Genomic DNA, 15,016 nt, shown 5'->3' on the forward strand with positions numbered 1-15,016 from the left:
ATACAGTTTCATTATATAGATATATTCCACTGTTATGTTTTTAGCTTACGCAATTATGTATGTGATGTATTGCCATGCTTTTTGCTTAATGTAAATCGCTCAGGATTAAGAGCGTCTGCTAAATGCCTAAATTGTAATTGAAGTTCATTATTTGTGTCATTTGTCCAATAATGAAACTTGTCAAGGTTTATTTATTATAATTATTATTTCTTTTTACAAATGATGTTCCATGATTGAAAATGTTGCAGTTACAGTAGAGGAAAACCCTAGCTTAACTCTTAGCAATTATTGATAAATAATGATATAATTCACGCCAGCATTTTTCCCTGTTCAGCTCTTATTTTGAAGAGCCAAAAATCTAGACCGGATGTTGTGATCTTATGTTGTGACGATGCAACATCATTCCATGTTTACCGCGGGTGCTGCTTTAACATGAAGGATCACATCGTCGGCTCTGGAAGTTTTGACCAAAAGTGCCATCTGGGACAAGGAATAGGAGAGCGATTGAAAGAAATGGATAGATAGGTGATTATGGCCACGATGATCTTAATGGCGCGATCCTGTGTTATTGACAGCACCAGCTAGCAACCAGACGCTAACGTGAGTAGCATTATGACTTGATCAATCGAAAGCACGATAAAAGCCCAATTGCCGTAGAGCTACGCCAATGGCGTTAAGCCTAGCATTGATTAATTGGCTTTAATTGACGTAGATCAATGGCAATGGCGTGAAGTGGGTTAATAGTCCCTTATGATTACCAAAGTTCCAGTAAAGTTCCAGTAGTTCATTCATATGCATTTATATTTCACATGTTATATATTATAAAGGGTGGCACCATGATGATGACCAGTAGAAGTAGTGTGTCTCTCAGGGACTAGTGAGTGGATACCTACCCCATCCTACAATAGTGTACCAGTAGAAGTAGTGTGTCTCTCAGGGACTAGTGAGTGGATACCTACCCCATCCTACAATAGTGTACCACTAGAAGTAGTGTGTCTCTCAGGGACTAGTGAGTGGATACCTACCCCATCCTACAATAGTGTACCAGTAGAAGTAGTGTGTCTCTCAGGGACTAGTGAGTGGATACCTACCCCATCCTACAATAGTGTACCAATAGAAGTAGTGTGTCTCTTAGGGACTAGTGAGTGGATACCTACCCCATCCTACAATAGTGTACCACTAGAAGTAGTGTGTCTCTTAGGGACTAGTGAGTGGATACCTACCCCATCCTACAATAGTGTACCACTAGAAGTAGTGTGTCTCTTAGGGACTAGTGAGTGGATACCTACCCTATCCTACAATAGTGTACCACTAGAAGTAGTGTGTCTCTCAGGGACTAGTGAGTGGATACCTACCCCATCCTACAATAGTGTACCAATAGAAGTAGTGTGTCTCTTAGGGACTAGTGAGTGGATACCTACCCCATCCTACAATAGTGTACCTACCCCATCCTACAATAGTGTACCACTAGAAGTAGTGTGTCTCTCAGGGACTAGTGAGTGGATACCTACCCCATCCTACAATAGTGTACCAGTAGAAGTAGTGTGTCTCTCAGGGACTAGTGAGTGGATACCTACCCCATCCTACAATAGTGTACCAGTAGAAGTAGTGTGTCTCTCAGGGACTAGTGAGTGGATACCTACCCCATCCTACAATAGTGTACCACTAGAAGTAGTGTGTCTCTTAGGGACTAGTGAGTGGATACCTACCCCATCCTACAATAGTGTACCAGTAGAAGTAGTGTGTCTCTTAGGGACTAGTGAGTGGATACCTACCCCATCCTACAATAGTGTACCAGTAGAAGTAGTGTGTCTCTCAGGGACTAGTGAGTGGATACCTACCCCATCCTACAATAGTGTACCAGTAGAAGTAGTGTGTCTCTCAGGGACTAGTGAGTGGATACCTTCCCCATCCTACAATAGTGTACCACTAGAAGTAGTGTGTCTCTTAGGGACTAGTGAGTGGATACCTACCCCATCCTACAATAGTGTACCACTAGAAGTAGTGTGTCTCTTAGGGACTAGTGAGTGGATACCTACCCCATCCTACAATAGTGTACCACTAGAAGTAGTGTGTCTCTTAGGGACTAGTGAGTGGATACCTACCCCATCCTACAATAGTGTACCAGTAGAAGTAGTGTGTCTCTTAAGGACTAGTGAGTGGATACCTACCCCATCCTACAATAGTGTACCAGTAGAAGTAGTGTGTCTCTCAGGGACTAGTGAGTGGATACCTACCCCATCCTACAATAGTGTACCAGTAGAAGTAGTGTGTCTCTTAAGGACTAGTGAGTGGATACCTACCCCATCCTACAATAGTGTACCAGTAGAAGTAGTGTGTCTCTCAGGGACTAGTGAGTGGATACCTACCCCATCCTACAATAGTGTACCAGTAGAAGTAGTGTGTCTCTCAGGGACTAGTGAGTGGATACCTACCCCATCCTACAATAGTGTACCAGTAGAAGTAGTGTGTCTCTCAGGGACTAGTGAGTGGATACCTACCCCATCCTACAATAGTGTACCAGTAGAAGTAGTAGTGTGTCTCTCAGGGACTAGTGAGTGGATACCTACCCCATCCTACAATAGTGTACCACTAGAAGTAGTGTGTCTCTTAGGGACTAGTGAGTGGATACCTACCCCATCCTACAATAGTGTACCAGTAGAAGTAGTGTGTCTCTCAGGGACTAGTCAGTGGATACCTACCCCATCCTACAATAGTGTACCAGTAGAAGTAGTGTGTCTCTCAGGGACTAGTGAGTGGATACCTACCCCATCCTACAATAGTGTATCAGTAGAAGTAGTGTGTCTCTCAGGGACTAGTGAGTGGATACCTACCCCATCCTACAATAGTGTACCAGTAGAAGTAGTGTGTCTCCCAGGGACTAGTCAGTGGATACCTACCCCATCCTACAATAGTGTACCAGTAGAAGTAGTGTGTCTCTCAGGGACTAGTCAGTGGATACCTACCCCATCCTACAATAGTGTACCAGTAGAAGTAGTGTGTCTCTCAGGGACTAGTGAGTGGATACCTACCCCATCCTACAATAGTGTACCAGTAGAAGTAGCGTCTCTCAGGGAAGAATGTCTCCACCAGCAGGGTGAACAGATACAGGCCTTCTATGAACAGCCAGAAGTAGTTGGACATCACACAGTAGTGGAAGAACACCATCACTGTTTTACACGCCAGCTGCATTGACACACACAGACACAGACACAGACACACACACACACACACACACACACACACACACACACACACACACACACACACACACACACACACACACACACACACACACACACACACACACACACACACACACACACACACACACACACACCTTTACACACCTCATCCACAGGGCCAGCGATGCGAGCGAGCGAACGATGAAATCTCATTATAATAAATGTTTTTCAACAAGACTGTGCTGACGTACCGCGTACAGCGCCGTCGTCCACCCCTCGTATATTCGCTCGCAGAGTCTCTATTTGTGCGAGGCTTCGCCGCGACCCCCGAACACTTTCATTGGTTGAGCTCTACACGCTACTATTCATTGTGTTATTTGATTGGTTCAGGTGGATCCCAGGCTAGCAGATTGGTGCTCTGCCCTTGGGTGTGTATGTACACTGAAATGCACACTGTCAAGTGCTTTGGATAAAGGCGCTATATAAATGCAATGTCACTTTATTTCTTTTTAATAGCCAGGAATGATGACAAATGAAGTGTGTGGAAAAACTGTTTATCTGCCTTTTCTGAGCATGAAAAGCCAGCATAGCAAATTGGCTGAAGGCCATGGACACTATTGGACACCCGCTCTGTGTGAATAATACATCTGAGTCTCTCAGAAATATCATCAACCGTGTTGTGAGTGATGTGTTAGAATCAGATGGATTTTGTATTACTGTGCCTACAAAAGCGAGCATCTTAATAATGCGCTCTCTAAATAGCAAGGAAATGCCGGCGCTGTCACTGAGCTGCATTTAAGACCAGCTATAAGGACTGGTCTAGGTGATGCAATCGCTTTTTGACCTTCTCACTGGCTGTAAGATAGCAATGCACCAGTAGACCACACCTCACTTTAAGACCAACAATGCCCATCAGCGCACAGAGATGAGCCGAGTGCATTTGGTAATTGTACAATGTGGGCGCGGGGTGTGAAAATGACAACTGCATCGGTTGGAAACTAGCAATGAACACCTACGACATTGTTGCACTTAGCGGCAATTTGTGATGGCCGCAAGACATGGCCCATTACCTTTTAGCATATTGAAATATTCACGTTTATCTGTCACACCCTGTCAGTCTAAAACCAAAATGGTCAGACAATACATGCAGTGAGAAATTCAACAAACCTCTATCTAGACATAATGGCAGGGATATTGTTTTAACGTGGGACATTGCCCTGCAAATACGGATTCAGCCTTTAACAAGCAATATTTATCTTAGTTCTGGATTTAAACTAGTACAGCAAACAGTAATGACATCTGGGGGGGCACATAATCTAATGATATCATGTTAATAAAGGAGTCCATCCTCAGTGGGGTCGACCAATTACAGCACAGATCTGATTCCCAGCACCGTGATGCCATTAAGATGACCTGCGATTGCCATGGTGACAGCGACAGGGCAGTTTTTATTTTTTTTAAAGGGGACTAATATGTTAATGGTCTGATTTCAACTGACCTCGTCATGGCCTAATTAAGATCATTTTGGCTTTGCATATATTCATAATGACAATGATCTGCATTTGTAATCATCATTTAATAACATTCTGGTATTCTCACTGTGGCTCCTTTTATATCAGATAGGAAAGGGTGTGAAAGGTTCCCAGGGATCTCATACAAGGTATACATACATATTTCAGTGTCTGTAATGCATGGGTTACAGCCCGATAGAGCTGTCTTTTTTTTACCAATCCAAACACAGGTTTCATGCACAGGGAATTGTGCAAAGGAACGTTTAACTTCCTTTGGAGTTACTTCTGGTTAACCCATTTTGAGCAGGAACCCAAGCTCATAGCGCGGCACCGAGTGCCGCGCTATGAACTTGTAGGTCTGCTATTTTTGAAAAATCGTTAAAATGTGCCTCAGATCTTTCAGAAAATTGTCATGATTTTAGAAAACATTTTTTTAAATTTCGACGTCAGGCCTGAATGGGTTAAGACACTTGCGGTAGCAGGTCTCGCCCAGTGTGGTATGTATGTAAGTATTTATGTACTGTATGTATACTGTGTGTACAGTATGAGTAGGGTACTGTATGCATAAGGGTGTACTGAGTAGTACTAACCGTGTGTACAAAGCAGTGGTCTTCGTCCTCCTCGGCGTACAGAACTCCGTCCTTGATGAACACTGAGACGGCTCTCAGGATGAACGACATGAACAGGTTCATGTGGATGAAGTTCCGCGTGCAGTGGAGCTTCCTGTGGAGAGAAGGACAGACCACCCGCTTCGAATCCATAATCACCAGTAGGTTACTTATATTGTTCTGTTCTGACATTTTTTATATAATGCTTTTCCTTCCTTTTATGTTTTGCTTTCATTTTTCTTCCTATCCTCTTCTTTTGTCTCGATGTATGTTTTTATGCTCTGTGATGTGAAGCACTTTGGTTCGACCTCGGTCGTTGGAAATGTGCTATACAAAAAAAGTTTGATTTGATTTGATTTGATTAGAATACAATCAATACAAGGTTCGCCTGGAGCCTGTACTGCATGTATACTGGCTGCGATTAGGAAACGCAGAAGTCAAATTATTGCCACTGAAGCGAAAACATTGTGCAACTGACTTACGTGGCCGGTTAAGACTGATATGAGGTTAGGGGACTTACGTGGTCGGTTAAGACTGATATGAGGTTAGGGGACTTACGTGGCCGGTTAAGACTGATATGAGGTTAGGGGACTTACGTGGCCGGTTAAGACTGATATGAGGTTAGGGGACTTACATGGCCGGTTAAGACTGATATGAGGTTAGGGGACTTACGTGGCCGGTTAAGACTGATATGAGGTTAGGGGACTTACGTGGCCGGTTAAGACTGATATGAGGTTAGGGGACTTACGTGGCTGGTTAAGACTGATATGAGGTTAGGGGACTTACGTGGCCGGTTAAGACTGATATGAGGTTAGGGGACTTACGTGGCCGGTTAAGACTGATATGAGGTTAGGGGACTTGCGTGGCCGGTTAAGACTGATATGAGGTTAGGGGACTTGCGTGGCCGGTTAAGACTGATATGAGGTTAGGGGACTTACGTGGCTGGTTAAGACTGATATGAGGTTAGGGGACTTACGTGGCCGGTTAAGACTGATATGAGGTTAGGGGACTTACGTGGCCGGTTAAGACTGATATGAGGTTAGGGGACTTACGTGGCCGGTTAAGACTGATATGAGGTTAGGGGACTTACGTGGCCGGTTAAGACTGATATGAGGTTAGGGGACTTACGTGGCTGGTTAAGACTGATATGAGGTTAGGGGACTAACGACTAACTCATTTCCGCTTTATTGGAAGTGAAAAATGGCTGTTATATACTATATAACATACTGTTATATAGCTGCGTTGTCTGTCATTTCCAGCCACTTTCTTTTGACATAAGGTATTAGACAGGGTTTTATAACAACTGGTTGAGTGAGCAGCACAGCCGTGGCTTTGCGCTCCGTACCCCCTGGTCAAAACTACTTCCCGCGGCTATGGTGACCTAGCCTGGCTAATAAGCCAGACTAATATCACACAACACTGTCGCGGTATATTAGTCTGGGCTGGCTCCACTTGGATTTCATTTCCCGGGGGGCGGGTTCAAACATTTTCTCTTTGACGCAATTGGTCAGAGCTACTGTCAGTCAAAAGTCTCAAGCATTGAACGTCACTGTACCAAAGCCCGCCCATATTGCATACCGTGTCCCGATTGGTCCGACCTGTTCTCGGTTGTAGGAAAGAGGCGTGCTACTGAGCCTCGCCAGACCGTAATCCGCTGGTAGGCAATTTTTTTTTGCCAACGGCTGATTCGGTCTGGTTTATTAACCAGGCTAATGGTGACCAGGTTGCCACACAAGCAAGAACACACTGTAGCCGAGACAGAATGTGACTATCCTCAGGAGCCATAAGCGATGTCAGGAGTTGATTACAAGGCTGCATTGCTGAGGTCATGATTCTGCAGGCTAGTGTCCGGCACATTTTTTATATCACGTTATGATTGTTCTGCTGGTTGAGGCAGATGCCCAGTTCGTTTTAAGGACACTTCAAATAATTGTAGTGCAGTAAAAGTACAATATTTGCCTCTGAGATGTAGTGGAATGGAGTGGAGTAAGTAAGTAAGTATTAGAAATTGGACGCTGACAAAGTGGAATAGACATGAATTACAATATAGCTTTCACAGTGGTCTGTAATGTACAGAACAATGTAACACTTTGCCAATGTAGTATTTGAAAGCTTTGACTTTGAGGAAGACGAAAGTCGAAACGTCAGCCACCGCTGCAAAGCAATAGGAAACTGGTGCAGACCAGTCGAGTGCTCCAGTTAATTTTATTTGGGTAGGCCTACTATAGTCTCTCCTGAAGTGCCCATGCAGGCATTATATTTTCTTTGTATTTGAAAGCAGATTTGATTTGATGGATGGGTGATCAAGGGACCAGTGCTTAAAAAATAACAGACATAATACATAATATTTCAATAAACAAAGATCTGCAATGCTGACGTATGCAAGATAGACATCAGAGCTCACCTGAACCTGCAGAGAATGACCATGGCTGTGGTCAGGGACACCAGGGACGTGCTGTAGCCGACCGTGTACAGGGCCTTGACCGATGCATAATACATATCCTGCAGCACAGCACACAGTGTGTCGGGAAGAAGACATTACTTGTGGGAAATTGAGTGTAAATCTGTGTTATAGATAAGGAAAAGGAGGCCTGGGTTTTGGTACTGTACTGTACGTACGGGTTTGGTGGTGTTGTCGTCATCGAAGAGGCAGACCTCCACGTAGTGAGGGAAGGGTTCAGACCAGCCGTATTCCGTACAGTTCCGGCTCACCTTCCCCATCTCTGAAAGCAGGACAATGTCTCGTCACCATCTTAACCCATTTTGACCTGAGATCAGATTCTAAAAATGTCTTCTACATCCTGACAGTTTTCTGAAAAAGCTATGTTTCTATGTCAGTCGTTCTTTGATTTTTCAAAAATAGCAGACCTACAAGCTTGTAGCGCGCCACTCGGTGGCGCGCTATGAGCTTGTAGATCTGCTATTTTTCAATAGCTAAAGCATAACATAATGCTAACACCAAAAGGGGTTCCTGCCCAAAATGGGTCAGCTCCTCATGACACTGGTCACCACTGGTAAAATAATTTACCAGAGGTAAATGTATCATTTCACAATAATTGAAAAGGAGCATGCTTTTAGTAAAATCACTGTGACTTAGGCCAAAATAGGCCATTTTGGGGGCCTAAGTCAATGGTTTTGGGACGTCATCAGGAGTAAGTCAGTAAGTACATTTAATTCTATTTAATCATATTATGTTACATAACTGACATATTAATAGACATTTTACATTGTTATAAACGTTTTTGGTGAAATGATTAAGAAATATCACAGTTTTGTTTTGGACCAGTTTTCTTTTGTTTGTTTTTTTGATGGGAACATGGCCAAGGCATTTCTGGGGGTCCTAAAAACACAGATTTTGAGAACCCCTTGTCCCATGGTACATTACCAACATCAATACAGCATGGAATCTTATCGAACAATAACAACATATTCAAAGTATTGCGTCTGAGAGGCTAAATCTCATCAAATGGTGGTCTGTGACATCCCTCCTCGACTACTGTAATGCCCTGTACATTGGAGTCAACCAGCTACAGCTTACAGCTAGTCCAGAACACTGCCGGGGTTTCTTAGTCCTGTACTAGCCTCCCTCCACTGGCTCCCTGTGCGATACAGGATTGATTTCAAAGTCCTGCTCTTTGTTTTTAAGTGTTTAAATGGTTTGGCACCCATTTATCTCTCTGAACTGCTGAAACCTTATGTTCCCACAAGGACCCTCAGGTCCTCTGACCAGCTTCTCCTGGTGGTGCCTAAAACCAGGCTGAAGCTCAGAGGGAACCGGGCTTTTGGAATGAGCTGCCTCTACACATAAGACAAGCCCCCACCCTTCAGGTGTTTAAATCACGCCTCAAGACTTTATTCTTTGGCATTTCCAAGCATAGTATGAGTTGTTTTTTATGTTGAACGTGACATTATGTATGTTGTTTGTTTTTAAATGAAGTTGTGGTTGTTATATAAATGTGCTATATAAATAAAGATGGTATGGTATGTGGCTCCAAATGCTGAATAAATAATGGTAATATATATATAGTTTTGAATTTTTCATTATAGTTTAGTTTTAGTTCGTTTTGACTTATTTGTTTGTTTTTTCTGCCCTTTTCAATCCTGCACCTGATGAATAAGTCAGACACAGTTTCAGTTTAGTTATCGTTTTTCTTTTCCTTTTCCTTTTCTAGTTTTTATTTAGTTCAGTTAACTAAAATGTTTTTTTCATTGAATTTTAATTTTAGTTTTGTTCCTTAGCTTTAGTGGTACATATGGTAGCCTGCTCAGTGGCCTGTGGTTTGATTGTCCACCCTGAGATTGGGAGGACGGGGTTCGATCCCCGGCCGGGTCATACCAAAGACTGTAAAAATGGGACCCAGTGCCTCCCTGCTTGACACTCAGCATCAAGGGTTGGATTGGGGGTAAGTCCCTGCGACATACTAGCGTCTCTGGGTCCATAACTTTAGAGGTACATAACGGTACATACCATCATCTGGGCCCATGACTTCGTGGAAGAGCTCTGGACAGTTGACCACGACCACCTCGCCCACGCTGGAAGCCTGCCAGCACGTCAGGTTGTCCCACAACCAGGGGCATACTGAGGGACACAAGATGAATAACGCACTTGAATGACATGCACGGGCCAACAGAGGTTGTGGAGCACAGTGGAGAAATGTCAAACTCTAGTTTCTTTACGTCACCTATGGGACGATAAATGGTGCATTTATATACAGTAGCGCCTTTATCCAAGGCGCTTTACATAGATTGTGAATGACATTCACACACACATTCATACACCGATGACGGAGGAAACCATGCGAGTCAGTCACCAACCTGCACATCGGGAGCAATTAGGGGCTCAGAGTCTTGCTCAAGGACACTTCGACACCAACTCTGGGGAGCCCGGGTTCGAACTGGGAACCTTGCGGTTCCCATCCGGCCACTCTACCCCTGAGCCACTGCAGCTCCAGGACGGTACCCTGACATGGCCAGATGGGGGCGGTGTTGATTCACAAGTTCACAATCTAGCCACCATCTGGGCTAGCTCGCTCAGGGATCCCGGCCGTGGGGCGGGGCTGGACCAATCAGAGGCAGCTACGGGCGGGATCTTGGCAGGACCGCGGGTGACGCCATCGAGAAGCGCCTATTGCCATTGTATTCCCTATCGCCTTAAAACTGGAAAATCGTCTTCTATTCTTGAAAGCAAGCGGAGACATGACCTACTGTACACATCCAACATGACAGTGAAGGGTTTCTAAAAAGTGTTGAATCTAATGCTATCAGGCGTTCTATCACTTGTGTCGTTTGCGGGGTTTGTTTTGTTTACTCTCCTGCTGGCGCAGCTACTATAAGTCACGTACAAGTCAATATGATCGACAGACGGTCATTCAATCACCTGCCAAGTAGGCTGACAAAATGGACGGCCATGACTCAGTAGGCGGTTAGCCTACTGAGATCCCAGATGGAAGTAGCTAGTGAAACAAGCTTCTTCCATCTGGCGGAGTCAGGTTAATGGGACGGTGGTTCCGAAGAAGTGTTCACCACCAAAAAGATAAACACAACAATCCCATCTGATTTTTTTTGTCAACATTCGACATATTATGTCACATTAACCGTATTAATGCCAGGAACGTGGAACTCCGTTCTATTCTCCACCCCCACCTGTGTCAGAATGTAAAAATCTGTCTTTCTTTAATGTAATTTAATCCGGTAATTAAAAATAACACACACTGTGTCTGTCACACACACACACACACACACACACACACACACACACACACACACACACACACACACACACACACACACACACACACACACACACACACACACACACACACACACACACACACACACACACACACACTTTTTTGCTTTTACTCACAAACTGCCATCTTTGAGACCTTATAAAAGTCTAAACTTTGATCACGATAAGAAAGTGAAAGCATTCCGCGGTGATAGCCTGGCTAATAAGCCAGACTCAAATCACACTGTCGTGTGGTATTTGAGTCTGGAGATGCTGTGTATGGATCTTGTTTCCTGGGGGGCGGGTTCAAACATTTTCTCTTTGACGCAATTGGTCAGAGCTACTGTCAGTCAAAGGTCTCAAGCATTGAACGTCACTGTACCAAAGCCCGCCCATATTGCATACCGTGTCCCGATTGGCCACACCAGTTCTCTGGTGTAGGAAATGGGCGTACAATTGAGCCTCTCCAGACCGTAATCCGCCGGCAGGCAATTCTTTCTTTGCCAACGGCTGATTCGGTCTGGCTTATTAGCCAGGCTACCGCGGTGATGCATCGCCTGGAATGAGAGCTCATAGCGTGGATTACTTTGGCACTAGGTGGCAACCTTGTGGATTATAGGGGTAGCGAAAGTGTTAGGAAAGTGTTAAAATTGCATAATGGATGGACGGTGAATGGTGGAACAGCACAAACGTTAACATGCAGACTTGCAAGGCGCGACGTTGCTCCGATCCGCACCAAAGACCGCTCAGATCGGGGGATCCACCGCCGTGATCCCAGCGGCACCCGCCCCTCTAGACCATTTTGGGCGGGAACCCATTTTGATCTTAGGTCAAAATGGGCTAGACCGGAAATCATGCCGGCTGGGCCAGGCTAACGAAAAGCTAGCTCTTGGAATTGTAAAGTGGGCCGTTAAAGCCCTCTCTGTTGCGAGCTATCTCGATGGCATAGAACTGAATCCTGGTGGCGAATATCGTGTTCTCGTCCGTGTAGCCCTTTTCACAGTCCAGACGAAGCAGAGTGCCGTAGTTGAAGTCATCGACGATCCCATCGAACTGGTTACAGAATGGACGCCATTTCCCTTTGGCCTCGTCGGACTTGAGGTCTTCTGGACCGAGCAGCTTGACGTCGAGGTCACCGAAGGCTTCCCTGAAGCAGGAGTAGATCTTGTCGTCCGCCGTCGTCAGCATCAGAAACTTTGGGTCAGCCGACGAGATGAGATTGAAGTAGACCTCCGCGTGGTTGTACGCTTTCATCGCCCACATGACCTCGAACTGTGGGTCATTTACATATTCCTCCGCTGGAAGAGACGAGTGCAGAGCGACTGATGACGTTCCCTTGATACCCGGATATCCGTTATTCGCCGCCATGATGCCTGTGATCTGTGCTCCAAAGGACCCCTGGGACGTCAAATAGCTTGAAACGTCAATAGTACGACAACAGCTAGGCTTCTGTGCAGGTGAATCAGACACAAAGTACTCAGAGACTATAATAAAGTCTACAGTATGATGTCAGTACTATGACATCACGACTGCAATGTCAGGCATCTCCATATTTGGGCATAGTTTCAGCTCAAGCCACCGATCCATTAGCCTGGGGTCCACCTTTCTATGGCATATGCAGCTCCCGGCAGGATCCGCCGGGAGAATCTAGACGCAGCTGCCGCGACATGAAACTAATTAATTAGAGCGACAGAGAGAGAGAGAGGAGTGTGTGTGTACGTTTGTGCATCAATTTAACAAAGGTGCAGACGATCAGAAATCAGCAGAGAGTGATCGACGTTTGTGCTACTCTATGCCGAATTGAAGTGGACTCGGTCCCAGACCTTTTTTTCTCTCCCTGGAAATAAAAACGTATGGGTTTCCCAGGCTACCAATCCATTGACTTCGAGAGTAAAATGTACGTTTCAAAAAAGTTAATTATTATTAAAGCATATTATTCAAATTGACTAATGGGTGGGCCGGGCAGCGTGCCGGGGGACCACATCGTTGCTATGCTCATGTCACTATGACCAATGACCAAATAAGGAGTTCCCAATGCAGCTACACCCAAATCATGGCATGAGCTCCATATATGGGCACAAAAGGGGCGTGAGAACTAAAAAGAGAACGCTCGCACACTGTTGGCTCCAGTTGTAGGATTTGTTTTATTGCACCTGAGTGCTGCTGTGATGTGCATGTCTCTCCACCCTTTACACAAAAGGGTGGATTACATGGAACATGGACAGACAGATACTAGATATCTCCATATATGGCCATATCGGGTCGGATCGGTGGTACAACGTAGGTGTGAGGGCCCGAGCCTCTAAGGTGCGTTTGGAAATGCACACCAGGAGCGCACTCACCTATTACTTTGTGTTGGCAGTGCACTCAGTGTGCCTATATGCGAACGCACCCCTAGTTTCAAATATTTGCCCATGAACTTCCCCGGATCATGTACACCACTATGGTGGACAACTTCAGCTCAATCCAACCTTAACCCATTTAGACCTGAGCTCGATTCTACAAAATGTCTTCTAAATCCTGACAGTTTTCTGAGAAAACCTCATATTTCTATGTCGCAGACCCCCATCTGAAAATATGCGATTCCAGGGAAGCAAAGATTTGAGTGAAAACGTTCGCTCTGAAAGAATATATGTTCAAAGATTAGCGCCACATTTTCACGATTTTAAAAAAATAGCAGATCTACAAGCTACGAGCATGTAGATCTGCTATTTTTCACTAGCTAAAGTATAACATAATGCTTAAAACACCAAAAGGGGTTCCCGCCCGAAATGGATTAAGCACAGATGTACTTGAGTAAATGTACTTAGTTACATTACACCACTGGAAGCCGCCGGTGTGTTTCAGGAAGTGCCTGGTGAGCACAGAGGACTGTGTCATGGATCAGGAAGTGCCTGGTGAGCACAGAGGCCTGTGTCATGGATCAGGAAGTGCCTGGTGAGCACAGAGGACTGTGTCATGGATCAGGAAGTGCCTGGTGAGCACAGAGGACTGTGTCATGGATCAGGAAGTGCCTGGTGAGCACAGAGGACTGTGTCATGGATCAGGAAGTGCCTGGTGAGCACAGAGGACTGTGTCATGGATCAGGAAGTGCCTGGTGAGCACAGAGGACTGTGTCATGGATCAGGAAGTGCCTGGTGAGCACAGAGGCCTGTGTCATGGATCAGGAAGTGCCTGGTGAGCACAGAGGACTGTGTCATGGATCAGGAAGTGCCTGGTGAGCACAGAGGCCTGTGTCATGGATCAGGAAGTGCCTGGTGAGCACAGAGGCCTGTGTCATGGATCAGGAAGTGCCTGGTGAGCACAGAGGACTGTGTCATGGATCAGGAAGTGCCTGGTGAGCACAGAGGCCTGTGTCATGGATCAGGAAGTGCCTGGTGAGCACAGAGGACTGTGTCATGGATCAGGAAGTGCCTGGTGAGCACAGAGGACTGTGTCATGGATCAGGAAGTGCCTGGTGAGCACAGAGGCCTGTGTCATGGATCAGGAAGTGCCTGGTGAGCACAGAGGACTGTGTCATGGATCAGGAAGTGCCTGGTGAGCACAGAGGACTGTGTCATGGATCAAGAAGTGCCTGGTGAGCACAGAGGACTGTGTCATGGATCAAGGACTGTCTAAAGAGGACGAGACGCGAAGACCGTACGGGCGACGCCATGTTGCTTATGGTGCTCCATGGAAGGAAAGAAACATGCGCAGTTCAGACCAAGGAAGCTGAACGCGGAAGTGTTGGCTGCATATAGCCCATTGCGCATGTTTCTTTCCTTCCATTGAGCACCATAAGCAACATGGCGTCGCCCGTACGGTCTTCGCGTCTCGTCCTCTTTAGACAGTCCTTGTCATGGATCAGGAAGTGCCTGGTGAGCACAGAGGCCTGTGTCATGGATCAGGAAGTGCCTGGTGAGCACAGAGGACTGTGTCATGGATCAGGAAGTGCCTGGTGAGCACAGAGGCCTGTGTCATGGATCAGGAAGTGCCTGGTGAGCA

The 15,016-nt window shown here is 45.6% G+C and overlaps 2 protein-coding genes across 3 annotated transcripts in view; both read right to left on the minus strand.

Annotated features, from left to right (window-relative positions):
* Positions 1-15,016, minus strand: part of adcyap1r1a (adenylate cyclase activating polypeptide 1a (pituitary) receptor type I) — a 61,689-nt gene that overhangs the window by 12,650 nt on the left and 34,023 nt on the right. For both annotated transcript variants that reach the window (XM_079500307.1, XM_079500306.1), the window contains exons 3-7: positions 9,773-9,883; positions 7,924-8,027; positions 7,709-7,806; positions 5,287-5,419; positions 3,033-3,186 (exon numbers count right to left, since the gene is read on the minus strand). In XM_079500307.1, the coding sequence (XP_079356433.1) occupies positions 3,033-3,186; positions 5,287-5,419; positions 7,709-7,806; positions 7,924-8,027; positions 9,773-9,883 (600 nt within the window). The remainder of the gene's footprint in view (positions 1-3,032; positions 3,187-5,286; positions 5,420-7,708; positions 7,807-7,923; positions 8,028-9,772; positions 9,884-15,016) is intronic.
* On the minus strand, positions 11,915-12,400 carry LOC306926587 (protein PBDC1-like; the record flags this gene model as incomplete). Its single annotated transcript, XM_079505936.1, has 1 exon — positions 11,915-12,400. The coding sequence occupies one exon, from the start codon at positions 12,398-12,400 to the stop codon at positions 11,915-11,917; it is 486 nt and encodes a 161-aa protein (XP_079362062.1).

Source organism: Electrona antarctica, assembly GCF_951216825.1.
Source record: "Electrona antarctica genome assembly, chromosome: 1".
Classification (NCBI taxonomy): domain Eukaryota; kingdom Metazoa; phylum Chordata; class Actinopteri; order Myctophiformes; family Myctophidae; genus Electrona; species Electrona antarctica.